Below are 16,276 nucleotides of genomic sequence, written 5' to 3' on the forward strand. Positions count from 1 at the left end.
GGTATCAGCTGTGGACAGCAGAGGAACACTTCAGGCTGACCATGGAGTGACAGAGCCTGGACCTCACCACTGCAATACTGACAAGTATGTCCCTGCTTGAGGGGACACTCAATAAGCTAGACTTGCTGAGGTCCAGGTGTTTTTGTTTTTGGCTTTTGTGTGTGTGTGTGTGTGTGTGTGTGTGTGTGTGTGTGTGTGTGTTTAATCAGTTTTAAAATTTAGGGAGAAGTTTGGAGACAAGAGTTAGAAGCTGTTTGGAGATCCAAATGGAGGGTCATTTAAGTTCAGACACCAGCAATTAGGACATAGAAAATTAAATTGTTCTTGAAGTGAAGCCAGTGGAGCTCAGGCACCTGAGCAATTTCCTGCCGAGGAGTGAAAGTGGGTTGGCCCGGCCCTCGGGAGCGAGCTGTGGCGTGACTGTGATGTGGATTGTCGGCTTCTGTGAAAGTGCTAGATGCTGGCTGGGTGGGGGTGGCTGGGCTGGGGATGGGGGAAGGTCTGTGAGATGTGCCACTAGGGCTCTGGAACTCACTGCAGACAAAAGCAACAGAACCTTTTCATAACTGGAGCCTGACGTCAAGACCAAGCGGGGTCACCATGCTCTGGACCAGACGAGGGGGCAGGTCCAAAGCTACAGGGCATCAGAACTTGTTTAAATTTGGGGTTATAAAGGTGTGTGTGTGTGTGTATGTTGGGGCAGGGGGAAAGGAGAAATAGGGGAGATACACTATCTTCTTATTCTCTGATTATATCAGATTGGTAAATATTACCCCTTCTCAGACTCAGCATAAGGAAATCAATAGCCATGCATGGTGTTAGAGCGCCACAGAGCCTGTTCTCACACGAGCTCCCCGTTTCCTGGCTGTGTTGTCCGTGCTGGACTAAGCAGCAGGAGAACCCAAGCATTCAAGGCACATTCTATCGGGAAGTCACCTTAGGAAGGAAGGCCTTGTTGGTGTGGGCCGTCTTCCTTCCCAAGAACCCATCCACAAAGATAAGCATTGCTGGGAGCAGCCTTGTACTCTCTCTTCCAATGCAGAAATTGTTTGAAAAGAGCAGAAAGATGATTTAGGTGAAATCTTATCAGTGAAAACACTTTAAAAGGTGTTACTTCCTGAGGCTCATCTAGAGTCCAGAGATCTCAAACCTAGATTTGAGAGACAGACAGGAGTCAACAGTATTTCTAAGGGCAGAAAGCAGGGACAGACTCCAGTTGTAAACCAGAGACACACTTAATACACACCACCTAGCAACATCACCAACAAGCTCCAGGAAGCTTTAGTTATTATGTTTCCAAATAGGAACCACCTACTCACAAGACACTTTGCGGACTGGATTCACTATTTGAGAGCATCATAGGTTCTAATGAGAATGTGGGCAGAGTGGAAGCATGGGCAAGGAGTCTATTGTCCTTTTCTGGGATAAGACAATACCTGTAGCCAGAAACAGGTGATAAAGAATTTTAAAATGTGGTCCTGTCAATGTCTTTTGCTCGGTTAATCTTAAAATAGAATTAGGAATCATGAATTAATGAGTAGATACCCATTTTATTTGGCCTAAATTTAAATTTAGAAATTGATCAGTTGTCAGTAATAAAAAAAATGAGAAGATTTAATGAAAGAAATTAAGATTTCTTGCTTCCCTGGGGATGGATCTGTGTCACTATACGATACCCGATCGAAGCCGACAGCAGTTGCCTTCCTGAGACACACACATTTCATCAAGGGCCTCCCCTTTACTCACCTGGCTCATCTTGTGACCTTTAAACTGTACCTACTGTGACCTTTAACAGCATAACTCTGAGTCAACCCTGGCTTGACAATTTATACAAGAAACATCTCAGGTATCCTATCTACAAAACTACACAAACCCACAGATGCAACTTCAATTAAACCATTCTCAGCAAAGACACCCTCATGAATTTCCAAGTGTCCCCTAAGGGGGCAATACTGCTCCCAGATGACAGCCACTGAGTCAGGAATGTCAGTACTTCATTTTCAAAATCTTAATCTATTTCTGAGATTTCCCTCCCTTCCCATTTAGTAAAGGTTAAGGCCATACCTATGAATACCAGGCACTGATAACGGACCTATTCTCTTTGAGGGGTGGTCAATTTCTTCAGTGACTGAGTGCTGACTCCAAACCCACCACCCAAGTTTTTAGGTGAGTCAGGAAAAAAACGAAGGCCATTTTGAAAGTTCCCAGTAACTACATACTTACACAAATCTGTTCAGTAAAGGGTTCTTTCCTGATTTTGTTTCTGTTAATGTTTTCCTTCTGACATAAGGACAGCGAACCAATGTTTGTTATAACTCCTATCAAACACACACCCAAAGGCACAATTCCATACAAGGATGCAGTGGTAGAGCTGTTAGCTGCCAAAGGACTGGAAATGAGAAAACCTGTATGAATTTCAAAGAGCCTTGGCAGGATACCCAAGAGAGGAGTCTAAACATTTCCATTGTAAACCCACTGAAAGGAAGACTAATAAAAGTGGATATTTTAATTTATTTAGGACCCATGCTCGTAGTATCAAAGAAATTCATCCTGAAGCTGTTTATCCATTTTTTGAATAATAATTTTTGCCTAAATTGGTCTTGGTTGTGAAAACTATCTAAAGGAGCACTCACCTTATAAAAAAGTGTTTCAGAGGTGGTTTAAAAATAAATAACAATTAAAGTAAATGATAGTTATGAACTATTTTCTTTCAATTAAGCTGTATCTGAATTTAAATATATCCCTAATCACTTAAACTATTTTAACATATCAAATTAACAATGTAAGTAATTGTTATCAAACTATTCAAAATAGGGAAAACTGTCCACCAGAATGTCCACACCACGGAAAACTTTAAAAAATATCTTATGCTATTATAAAATTGACATCTCTCAAATAAATAAGAAGCCAAAGCAATTCAAAGTCCAGTGTTGCCCTGAAGAGCTTGCATTAAAGAAGAGTTTTTGTCTGTAATTGTGAAATACACTATACCCTTACTACCACAGAGCACCTTGCATGGCAGGAGAGTGGGGTGTCAGAGACCGTTAGAAACACACACACACACCACAGTCCTTAATGTGTTATACTCTAATGGAAAAGACAGATGGGACCCGGGTAGCTCAACAGCCTGCTTGCAAGGAGAGAGTATGTGAGCTCTGTAATGTAAGGAAAGCACCAAATCCCAGCACCCAACGGGATGGATTTCTGCCATTCGGGCGGGTGCCTGGGGACCAGAATTAACTTTCGGGAAGTGCGTGCGCCCGAGCGAGCATCCGGGCCATTCTTAGATATCACAACCGGGGCTACATCTGCTGCCAATTTTCTGTTTTGTGCTGTGTTCACAAACAAATAGAAATATGTTGAACTTAATAAGTAAGTCAAGTTTTGCTTGTTGTAGTACAGCCCATAAAAAGAGCTTCACTTCAGTTCTCCCACAGCAGTGCTGATGGGAAAACAGTGCATATGAGAATGATAGCAACAAAAACCGACCTCCAGAGGGCCTGGGGATGCCCTGGGGCACTTTAAAAGACACACTGTGAGGGCACTGGGCAGAACCACGCCTTCTCTTGCTCACCTTGATACACTGTTTCATGCAGTGTTGCGTCTGTAATGCTGAGGTCGGCCAGAGAGAGAGAGAGAAGTATTCCTCTCCTCATTACCTCAGTAATGTTTATTAAGGCTCTTTAAAAATTAACTTTATAGGGGCGCCCGGGTGGCTCAGTGGGTTAAAGCCTCTGCCTTCAGCTCAGGTCATGATCCCAGGGTCCTGGGATCAAGCCCCATATCAGGCTCTCTGCTCCGTGGGGAGCCTGCTTCCTTCTCTCTCTCTGCCTGCCTCTCTGCCTACTTGTGATCTCTGTCAAATAAATATATAAAATATTTAAAAAAATTAACTTTATATAATTTTCTACAAATGAACCTAAGTCAAAAATTCCAGATATAAGTCCTTTCCTTATTAAAAAGAATTTCTTATTAACAAATTTAGATTTGTGTTAGAAGAACAGGGATCAGGAATCTTGACCAAAGAAGTCAGGTTTAGACAATGGTGTGCTTGGAAAATATATATTTGTATGTATGTATGCATATTTCTCCTATGTATATATATTTCTCCTGTATTTTCCGTTATTGTCTCACTCATCGATACAAAACAAGGCAGGAAAGACTTGAAGAAGTGATCACATTAAGTCTGAATTCCTAACCAAGAGGACGGGTTTAAAGTCATCCTCAGTTTTCACACTCTGGGAACTTCCCACCCTACAAACCAGAAAGTGAAGTCATTTCAGTAGAAATGGCGACAAACACCCACTACAGAACACGGACAGGCTGGGTGGGACCGAACTGAGGAGTGTCCACGCACACCATCTGGGGACGTCCTCTGTGGAGAATGGTCAGTACTAGTGGTAAATGTGCAACCCCTTCTTAACCTCCTTCTAGGTACCATCAGACTTGAGCTTCAGAGGTAAGAGAGACCAGAAGAACAAGTTTTTAAGAAGCTATGCTAGTGGGTTTGGATCAAAATGAGCTGTGTGGGAAAGTTACAGGCATCAAAATTACCAACCAGCAGAACAACTGTCCCCTGTGATGGCTGGTAAGCACCTTGCTCAATGTGTGCAGATTCGGGCTGGTGCCTGGTGACAAGGCAAGAGGGTCCACACTCCAGATGGCCCTGGATGCTGACCTTGACCTCTGGGAATTGAGGGAGTTGGCTGAGCAGGCTCTAAGGCAGGGAGTCCAAACAGACCCATGACACTATTCAGCACGCAGAGGAGAGTGATGCTGACCTTTGGGTCTGACCCCAGAGGCAGACCACTCGGCCCCTTATTGGGTCTGGGTCTCCCAGGTTTGGAAACACAAAGTATTTGTGTTGAATGCCAAGACTATGACCACTCAGAAGAATTGGGGGCTTAGACAGGAATCCCAAGAACAGCAGTACTGATGCCCCAGGACTTCGGCTTGGTTCTCTGTAAGCCATATTCCAGCCCTCCTCTTGACTGTGCAGGGGTCTGAGCAGAAAACACACTCCTGGATGAGTCTGGCCCAAGAGTGGTTTCCCTCGTGCCATCAGCTACAGCATCTGCACCAAGGCCTGGCTTCCAGCTACAGGGACAGTGAGCTTTCTCCTGGTAGCTGCCTTCCTTGCTACCCATGTTCTCTTTGGGCAAAGGAGAGGTGGACTCCCTCTAAAGGAGAAACAAGCCCTTGTCCTTGCTTGTCTCTTGAGCATGGAAACAAGAGCTCTGAAGCATTCATGCATGGGCACTGAACCTAGAATCAGCCACTGCTCGTATTCTAACGTCGCAGATTATGTATATTACTAATACAGTTAATAGTTATTGGGGCTAGCACTCTGATGGTAAGAACTCGTTTTCTTCTTCCAACATTCTTACGAGTAAGTACTATTCTTATGGCCTTGGTATATATACCTGGGGAGACCGAGGGACACAAAGCCAAGAAGCTTGCCCATGATCACGCACCTTGTAAGCCACGGAGCGTGCACGCGGGCAGCTGTCCCTTGGGACTGCTGGTACCTGCGTGCCGCTCCCAGACTCTAGGGTTTGTCTCTGAGGAGGAAAGGCTGGCATAAAACACTCCCTGGGTTCACAGCTCACTGTCAAACGCAACAAAGTTCTCTCAGTCACCAAACCAGAGAAGGATGCAGCATCCTTCCTATAGTGAATTATCCGGAGGAAACTCAATGGCTCAAAAAAATTGACATGAAATACACATCCTTGAAAGGATTTACAAAACACTTCTGTAAAGATGGAAGTGGAGAAAGCTTTAGTTTAGCTCTCTTCCTGTGATGGCTCAACAGGGAGATTAAAACACGGTGGCAGAGTTTCAGGCATTTGCAGACTCACAGCAATGGTAAACCACCACAAGCTGATGACGGTGCCGGTTCCAGCAATTGCTCGAAGAAGGCACCTCAGTTTTAACAGAGCCGGAGACATCTCTGAGTTGAGTACTGTGGACGCAGGCAGTGGAGCAGAGTAGTTAACAATCGCATACACTTGACTTACACTGTACTACCTGTACTACCTCTGTCATCTTGAACAACTTTCCTGTAGTTGTACAGGTAGTACCTGTAGGGTACAGGTAGTACCCTGTACTACCTTTGTCATCTTAAACAACTTTCCAAACTTCTGGGCCCCTGTGCTATTATTTGTCAAGCACCAGCTGTGTGTACATGTTATCTGCCTTAATCTTCGTGGTGCCCTACCAAAGACCCAATAGCCTCACTGCCACACTTCCCGCTGCGGACTGAGTTCAGACAAGGTAGGTAACTGCTCCCCACTTATTCTGCTACCAGCTAGGAGCGGGGATTCAGACCAGGTCTGTACGACTGTCCTTTACCATTTTCTGATACTTTCCTCTTATAAAATAGAAATAAAATAAAAAACTTGATGCCTGTATTCCCCACCCTTCTGTTTAGAATAAAATCTTCTGTATAAGCAGCTCCCAAAGAACCCTTAATAGAACATAAGAGTCAAACCATTAGATTGAGTCCAGAAGTAGCTCCTAGGATAGGAGCTCTTAGGATAATCACATAAAGTCTGGGTTAGAGGAGGCCTCAATTTGTTTAACTTACCTCTGGACCACAAACCCATCCAGTTTCCATCTAGAAAACTGAAGGATATTAGCTGATTGATAGGTTAGGGTGACATATCCATACTTCTTTATGTACCCAGCTATCCTGTTCCTTGCATGCCAAAGCATGTTTCAGAGCAGAAAAATCTCAGCATCTTCTTCTTTATCTGGCTGCACATACTCTAAATAATAATAAGAAAGCAATGTCTATGTAAGACTCGCTCAGTGTGGTTCCAGAAAATGGGATTTTGAAACAAGACCCTCAACAGAGCATCCAGACTTAAGACATTTTCCACATACAGCTCGCACTGAGCTATAGTGGAAAAAATTTCCTATCGCATATGTCAATAGGTATAGCAGAAGAACTATAGATAATGTCAAGTTGCCTCCAGCCACATACTATAGGCATCTCTTTGAAAATTGGGCTTTCATCAAATTTTCTCTTTTATCTTTTTGTTTCATGATGTCTTCAGAAATACTTCCTACTTTTACTGAGATTTTTCTCTCGGTACCAGTATTGTTTAAATACAATAGAATAGGTTCTAAATATTTAATGACAGGTGCTAGATTTGCAAAATGTACACTTGTTTAAAATATGTTCTGGAAAGGAGGTAGAGGTATTGTGCTTCAGGATTAAAATAGTCACGTTTACCTAAAACAGGTGTTCATGTAGTTGAAAAGCTAACATTTGCTATTTTGGCCAAGAATGAATATCTCTTTAATTATTTTCATTGAGCTACAACTTCTCTAATTTCTATTTACCACAGTAGCTGAAACAGGAATATTACTCTAATTAATACAAATGTCCTCAAATTTCTAAAAGATCTATAGCAATTTTAGAAACAATAGTAAATATAATTAATCAGGGTAAAATTGATGGTGCTTGTATACTAAATCCTGTCAAACATGTTATTGAGATAAATTATTCCCTATGAAAAATGTTGAAAATGCAGGTATTTTCATTTTCACAAATATATTTAATTATACATGGATAAAAAATGATAAACACTAAGTATCTCTTGCTCAACTTATTTTATATTTAAGAATACAAATGACCCTCGAACAGCATGGGTTTGAATTGTGTGGGTCCACTTACACAGTATTTTTTCCCACGATACAGTAGAGTAGCATAAATGTATTTTTCTTATGATTTTCTTAATAACACTCTTTTCTATAGCCTACTCTAAGAATATAGTATATAAAACATACAACATACAAAATATGTGTTAATTGACTATGTTATCAATTGACAGTAGGCTATCAGAAGTTGAGTTTGGGAGAGCCCTCATACTTGGATGTGTGAGGGGGGTCCATGCCATTCACCCCCACGTTGTTCAAGAGTTAATTGTATATCGTCCTATGATTCTATGAAACTTTAATTTCATATCCATCTTATACCCTTTCGTAACATTTGTTGCATCAAAACACTGCACCCTCAAAAGAACACATATTTTTGGAAAAGAGAAAATAATAAGAAGTTGCTTTCCTTATCAGATAAAGTGAAAATAAATGTAAAGGTTTTTTAACAGTTTTTAAGGAAAAGGTGGTTTCATATTATATTATTAGTCCAAGCAAGGCTCAAACGGATTAATATTCATCAACAAAATAACAACTAGTCATTCATCTGGGATAGGTTTATAAAACATTATTGCCAAATAAAACTGATGGTTATCTCCATTTTTAGTCATTATTGCCTCAATGTCAAAGAATTCCACGAGTTAGCCTGAGCTGAACAGCTTTTACCCATTCTCCCAGAGGCCTACCTTCAGCAGCTACTTTTTATAGAAGGCCAGTCCTTCAGAAAGCAACGTGATCTTAGCTAAGCTAATAATTAGCAATGCCTCCCAATTAAATTTGCTGTCCCCCGCCCCCCCCTCGAATCTCAGGAGCTCAGGCCCGCCTGGCCGGAATGCTGACACACACGGACGGTAACTAGTGACTTTCCCTGGGCAGGACAGACTTCCCATTGTATTTCCAGAAATATTGATGAGCACATTCCACCACACTGTCTCCTGGGCCCAGTCTGTCTTTATGACCAACGACAGGTAGCCGCGTTGGCTGACGCCGAGCGCCGTGGGCAGAAGCACCGGGAGCTACCGAGCTAGTGCAGGAACGGCACTGAAGTCCGATTAGCATCAGGCTTTAACCAGAGAAAATGACTAATGACATACAGAACCCCACACCTGGGGCAGTTCTTCTCCTTCCCTCTCCCTCCTTCCCTGTTTTCATTTTCCTCCCAGCTCCCTCCTTTTCACTGAGGGCCTCCTGTCTCACGGTGGGAAACAGGGCTAAAAGTGGGTCACCGAGTCACGCTTTCAGACTTGAGCCGACCAAACCGAGACAACCTTTGAAAGAGCTACAGGCTTTGTTTAAATAACAAAACACAGCAATGAGCCGCCCACTGTACTTCTAGAATAGCACACATACAGTGTCATCAGAGGCTGTGGCATAGAGAAAACCTGGTATTTTGGAAGTGGGAGGGACAGAGATCATCCAGTATAATTTTCTCAATTTACAAATGAGGACACTAAGGCCCAGAGAAGTTCAGAACCACAAACGTAGCTAAAATACAGGTCTAGGAATGCCAAATCTAAAGTCAGTGTTCTTCTGGGGGTGGTGGGAGGTGAGCAAAGTGGGGGTGGGGGGGTCAAAAGGTCATGAGGGGTGTAACTAAATTCATTATGGTGATCAGTTAATACATACAAATATTGAATCGTGATGTTGTATGCCTGAAATTAATGTAATGTTATACAGCAATTAGGCCTCATTAAAAAAAACAATTCAGTGTTCTTCTAACCAAACCATGTGGCTTATTACATGTCAGTGATACTCCAACAACTTATTCATGATTAATATCATGTTTTAACGATTTAAAAATACAGCTTTTAAAATTGGGACTAAAATTTTAGAGAAAACCCCAAACAACTAGAATTTTCTTAAGAATTCCTATTGAATATGAAAATTTGTACCACATGACTATTCAGGTCTAAATTTTAGAAGTTTTGTATTTATAGGCATGATATATTGGCAAATTTACTTTACAGAGAGCACGGTCTGTATTTCAGAAAAAGCACAAACAAAAGTGGTACATGCTGTGAAAACAACCCTTTTCAGATTAGAACTTAGTAAATAATCATGTAAATTTGATATGTGTTATTGGTATTTAGTCTAATGTTGTATCAAGACCATATGTTACGGTAGGCAAGGTCTTCAAATGCATAATTTATAACATAACCTCCATGACTACCTGAGAGACCTAGGTAGAATAATGAATTAATCCAGCAGAAATAGATCCTTGGAGGATGAAATGACATTTAGCTAAGGTCACAAGGGCAACTGGATTAGTAGTCTCAGGCTATTCCTCATAGAGAGTTTGCCAGAAGACACAAGAACCCAACCTATTCCCTCAACTAAAAATAAATCTCTTCAAACTGTTTAGTTTGTATTTCCAGGCATGGAAAGGCCTAGTGTTGCTTCAGATTTATACTGAATAGTATTAAAAAAAGAATGGGACCAACCACTGGCAGCACAGATATGCTATCTGCATCAACACTGGGGTGGGGAGCAAGGCAGGGCATTCAGGAGAAAAATGCCTAAGAGGTGATGGAGAAGTAAGAAGAAACAACAACCAAAAAAAAAAAAAAGAGAGAGAGAGAGAGAGACTTGGAGGAGGCAAGAACTAAAGAGGCAAATAACTAGAGAAGACTAAAAGAAGGATAAGGAAAAGAAAGTTGCAGAAAAGTAAAATGAAAAGAAAAAAGAATAAAAATGAAACGACTTCTATTACACGACTAATAGGTCATGGGATCGAATGCACAGGGTGGTGACCACAGTTAACAGCAAAGGGTTGCACATTTAATGGTTGCTAAGAGAGTAGATTTTTTTTTTTTAAAGATTTTATTTATTTGACAGAGAGAGAGAGATCAGGGGTAGGGAGGGGGAGAGGGAGAATGAAAAGCAGACTCCCCGCTGAGCAGGAAGCCCGACATGGGACTCGATCCCAGGACCCTGGGATCATGATCTGAGCTGAAGGCAGACACTTGACTGACTGAGCCACCCAGGAGCCCCACTGAAAGAGTGGATCTTAAAAGAACTCATCAGAAGAAAAAAAAAATGGAAAGAAAAATAAGGAGAGAAATTAAATGATCAGTGGAAAAAAGAAAGGAACTGAAGTGGTAGAACAGGTGGGAAGAAAGTGCTTAAATGATGGGGGCCCATTACTACCACGTGTGGCTGGGACAGAGCGAAGGCTAAACACCAGATGAAGGACAAAGCAAGAAGAGATACATACATATGTGTGTACATGTGGATATGAACTCACCCCCTAGATGCTGTGTTACCCGAGGTTTTCTCTTCATCCTTGACTTCCTTCTCATTCTACAGGACTCTGAGTGACCTCATCCAAACCCAGGGCGTCAGCTTGGCAAAGGCTGATGGCCAGACCATGGGAAGTGTTATTCTAAGTCCGCTCCAGCACATCTACTGCCTGGTGGAAGTTTCCACTGAACTTCACGGGAACAGTGAACTAAAAAAGTACACCACCTACCTCTCCAATCTTCGGTCCCCACATATGTTCTACTTTCCATATTCCACATTTTCTGATTGGTAATATCACCACTAAATTGTCCCAGCCAGGAACTAGGTTCTTCTTATGCTGTTGCTTCTCCCTGGGCTTCTGCCTCCAAATCGCCACTAAAACTTACTTCCTAATATTTCTAAAGCTATCCCTCTTCATGCAACTGCTCCCCCTGACTTGAGTTCTTTTCCCTCCTCACTGTGGTCAATCCTAACATCAGAGCAAACTTTCTAAGATTACAATGACATCCCATTACTACCTGCTTTTTAAAGGCCACCAGTGGATCTCAGGACCAAGTCCAGCCTCCTTAGATGATAGACAAGACCAGACCTTCAACACTTTGCTTTGTTGACCTCTCCATCCTCACCTCCTACCATCCATGACCTTATTCCCACCCTATAATTGTTTTTAAACTACAGAGAAAAGGATTAAGGTCTGAGTATTATTACTGTTTGGGAAAAATTAAGCTATTAAGATATCACTATCTATATTTTTATGTTGATAATTTTTATATAAGTTGAACACTGTACCATTAAGTAATTTCTTACTCGTTTCTACAACATGAAAGGCACTGTATATTTTTCAAGGTGGGAGGCGAAGATTGCTTATTATAGCCATATAGGGTTTTCCCCTCTCCCAGGCCACCCCTCAACTAAACAGAGCAATCCGACAACATCCAACGTGCTTTATTCTTGTCCTGGGTCATACCATGAGCTATGCTCCTGTTAGGCTGTTTTTCAAGAGTCTCTTTCTCATGGTGTCGTGCAGATTAAGCCCCTAGCATGGTGCCTGCCTGCCCATAACACGGGCTCGATAAACTCGGTCATCACCGTGATCATCATAATGAGAAGGAAAACTCTCGTTTCTCGTGTCCTTGAGAACAGCAAATGTGTTAATACATCCGTAATCAGCACTAAAAATTTCCTGATTACTAAATGTCTTTAAAGATTCTGCAGAACTTTATGCACCAATGTGTGGGAAGACACATTGTCTTACATTAACTTGGCATGATATGCTTGGCATCGTCATACAACACCACAATCATTACTCTGAACTTTGTCCCATAACTTTGAAGCCTAGATGAGAAAGAGGAACAATTAGGGTCACAGGTGTGTCTTCAAAACCAATTCAATAACTGAGTATTTTTACATGCATGAAGCAACTTGGCAAACAATGGGACAGAACTGCATTTCTGGCAATAGCTAGGAGCTCACCTTTTTTTCATCACCAACACAACTCCGAGGAATATAATAACGAACAGCAAGATGCCAGCAATGACTCCAGCAATTTTGACGGTATGGTCTGTTTCCTTCTCGGGTTCTGGGACTGGCTTCGGGGTGGCGGCTCCTAAAGGTGGAAGGAAACGAAAAAGGATAGACGATGGGTAAGAGAATAAAGATGTTACATTTTTAAACATTTTGCTGCGTTTAACAGAGTAAGACTTATCAGAGCCAGCAGACAGACAAGCTTTTGATTTTTTTCCACAGCTTTCATATGCACTGAAAGGAAGGTAATTGTTCATACTGTTCTTCAGTATTTTATAAAACCATAACATAAGTTGGGTAGCACACCCACGCCTGACCCTTTTCTAAGAGACTCTTCTCAAACAGTTTTTTTGTATTTTATTATCTCTGTTGGCTCCTTGCTCTTTCTGCCATTTAAAAACTTGCTAACAACACAATAGCTATCCTAAGCCTTTATCCAAATTTGATTTGCTGAAACATCTTCCTCAATTATTTTTCATAAGTGAAGCAGTAATTCCATAACATATTAGCCCAAACACCTGGAAAAGTGAGATAAGCTCATTTACCACGCATTTTACCAGCAATTGTTTCTTAACACAATAGAGATTTTCCCCCTGCCTTTGGAAATCTGAATCTAGGTCACATCTGGTAGGCAAAAGACTCCTTCTAAGCAATTTATTCACAAAGTGGGAGGCAGCTGATGATCACACTACTGGCACCCACATTTAATATCTGTTTAAATGAGATAACCAGAGCCTTCCAGTGGCTACTGTCTTGTGTGCCCACTTTCCCATTTCCAAAACACCGTTTGTCCTGTTTATGGTATAATGTGATGGAATGTCAAATCTATGTCTGATGAAATATCCATTTCCTTTGCTAAATGAGTTCAGGACAAAAAAAAAATATTAGGAATGTAACGTTCAATTCACTAAGCAGAATCCATTATTTTTTAAGGGCTTCTACCCTTTTTAACCAGAATGTGATGATGCTGAGCACCCGAGGCATTGTGCCACCACCCTCACTAGGGCTTCAGGACAGATCATTCTGAAAGTAGGAATTTTATGTCCAAATTTGCCTTAGAATTTTCTTGGTAAAAAAATGTAATTAAAATTGAATATTGAGACCAGCCCTTTCTACCCTCTCGTTGGGTTTTCCATTCGTGCGTCACCTGATTCTTCAAAAAGTTAGCCATCCTTATATCTGGTGCATTCTAGACTGAGACTGTCCTTAGATGAATCATCACAGGGAAACTGTGTCAAGCTCTCACTTTCCATCTGTTTCCATTGGAAACATATAAACTACATTTCTTTCAAAAGTTATTCATGTTAAGATTTTTTTTTTTTAAAGATTTTATTTATTTATTTGAGAGAGAATGAGTGAGAGAGAGCATGAGAGAGGAGAAGGTCAGAGGGAGAAGCAGACTCCCCAAAGAGCTGGGAGCCCGATGCGGGACTCGATCCTGGAAGTCCGGGATCATGACCTGAGCCGAAGGCAGTCGCCCAACCAACTGAGCAACCCAGGCGCCCCTCATGTTAAGATTTTATAGGAAATGCTGCCTCTTGAACCCATCTGTGGCCATTTGCCTGATGAAGCTGGTTAAGACTGGGGAGACACACAAGGCAGAAGGTGTCCATATATACCATGGAGTATTACACCTCCATCAGAAAGGACGAATACCCAACTTTTGCATCAACATGGACGGGACTGGAAGAGATTATGCTGAGTGAAATAAGTCAAACAGAGAGAGTCAATTATCATATGGTTTCACTTACTTGTGGAGCACAAGGAATAACACGGAGAACATGGGGTGATGGAGAGGAGAAGTGAGTTGGGGGAAATTGGAGGGGGAGATGAACCACGAGAGACTGTGGACTCTGAGAGACAGACTGAGGGCTTTGGAGGAGAGGGGGTGGGGGGTTGGGTGAGCCCGGTGGTGGGTATTAAGGAGGGCATGTATTGCATGCAGCATTGGGTGTGGTGCACAAACAATGAATCTTGGAACACTGAAAAAAAAATAAAATTAAGTTAAATTAAGAAAAAAAAAGAAAATGTCAAAAATAAAAAAACAAAAGACAAAATAAAAGATAATGTTGTGAGGTACTGGGGGGGTTAGGACTTCCATGCATCTTTTTTGGGGGATATAATTCAACCCCTAGCTATATATACATTATGTAATCCACATGTAGTAGTATTTATATTTAATGCAAACCTCATATATTCATGTATTATATAATACATACACAATCCCCTTTACGTACACACATGTATATCTATACATGAAATAAATTTCATGGTGTAAAAAGAAAAAAAAAGAAGGTGACTTTCCATCCACATGTGTGTTCCAATCAAAGAGACAATTATAATGAGAGCCATCATGATGTAAAAATCACACCTTACTGAATACAAATCCTTCTGTGTATCCTGTTTTAGGTAGTTTTTATTTCTGATGACTTCAGGGGGAAGTCCTGCTACTTTATTTAAATGAATATCCCACACAATAGTTATCCATTGAGACTGTTAATGTTTATTATTTTTTAGTGTAATTACATCTTATGTATACCCCTCTAATATGCCACTGGAACTGAATGGTGGATTTGTAAGATACTGATACATTAAATAAATTGCTAAGAAAGATTTAAAGATAAAATGTGTGCTACAAAAAGATGAAAATTAAAAAAACATTTAAAATAAAAATTTAAAATGCACAAAAGTGAGAAAAGGGGGCTATGTTTTCCAATTTTGATTTCTTTTCTAACTTTAAAGATTTTATTTATTTATTTGACAGAGAAACAACGAGAGAGGGAACACAAGCAGGGAGAGTGGGAGAAGGACAAGCAAGCTTCCCGCAGAGCAGGGAGCCCGATGCAGGGCTCGATCTCAGGACCCTTGGGACCATAACCTGGGCAAAGGCAGCTGCTTAACAACTGAGCCACCCAGGCGTCCCTCTTTTGTAACTTAAAAAAAAAAAAAAAATGAAATTGGCTTTATTCTTCCAAATGTTGGCATACTGGGAGCGGTCCCACTGATCTCACCAGTTAGTAGATTTCAAATGGCCAAAATATATTTTGTAAATAACTGATTCACTGAATTTCTTTGTAACTAAATTATGTCATTAAGTACAACACTTGGGAAAGAAATACAGAAAGACTTCTCTTAGCCTAAAAGACTGAAATACATTAAAACACACACACACACACACACACACACACACACACACAGTACGTCATAAACCCTCAGTAAGGGAAGTTTGTCTTGTTAACGGTCACGTTTGCTTCTGTTAAAAAACAACTGGTTATGTTTCACTTTAGCCCACATTTTGCCTGTGTCCTATGAGAACTGGTGGAATACTCTACCCATCTTTGAGACAGGAAAAGAGACCCCCTCCGAGCCTTTCATTCCCTTGGGAAGCAGGCAAGTCCATTGTTATTCAGCTAGCATAAGCTCAGTATTTTCATTCTTTAGCACTTACTTTTAACTCATTTCACATTGCAGGTCAAGAAAATGAAATGTTCTATCTCTGCAGGACACAGCTGCAATGTGATTATGGTGGCAATCATGCAGAATGGGAGAGCAGCTCAGAAAAGGAGAGGAGGGTTGGCTTGGGCTGGCGGTGAGCGACCCTCCCTTTGCCAGCTGCAGGGCACCGCCACCAGATCACGATGACAGCCCCAGGACGAGGGGGTTGATTGGAATGTCCGGGTTTAGGGCTGATCCGGGAAGCAACAACAAAGGCAAATACAGGCTGGGATGGAATAAGTAAGTCACCCCACTGAGATAATCTCACGGAGGTGTTTGTCACTAATTCCAAGTTCACTCTGGGTACCCACCATTCCTGCCTTTGTCTGCCTGCCCTGCCCCTCCAGCCTTTCCG

The 16,276-nt window shown here is 41.5% G+C and overlaps 1 protein-coding gene across 2 annotated transcripts in view; it reads right to left on the reverse strand.

Moving 5' to 3' along the window:
* Positions 1–16,276, reverse strand: part of LOC111142547 (protein tyrosine phosphatase, receptor type M) — a 769,091-nt gene that overhangs the window by 206,626 nt on the left and 546,189 nt on the right. For both annotated transcript variants that reach the window (XM_022495809.1, XM_022495810.1), the window contains exon 14: positions 12,376–12,508. In XM_022495809.1, coding sequence (XP_022351517.1) covers positions 12,376–12,508 — 133 coding nt within the window. The remainder of the gene's footprint in view (positions 1–12,375; positions 12,509–16,276) is intronic.

Source organism: Enhydra lutris, unplaced genomic scaffold, assembly GCF_002288905.1.
Source record: "Enhydra lutris kenyoni isolate GAN:26980312 unplaced genomic scaffold, ASM228890v2 scaffoldscaffold8, whole genome shotgun sequence".
Taxonomy (NCBI): domain Eukaryota; kingdom Metazoa; phylum Chordata; class Mammalia; order Carnivora; family Mustelidae; genus Enhydra; species Enhydra lutris.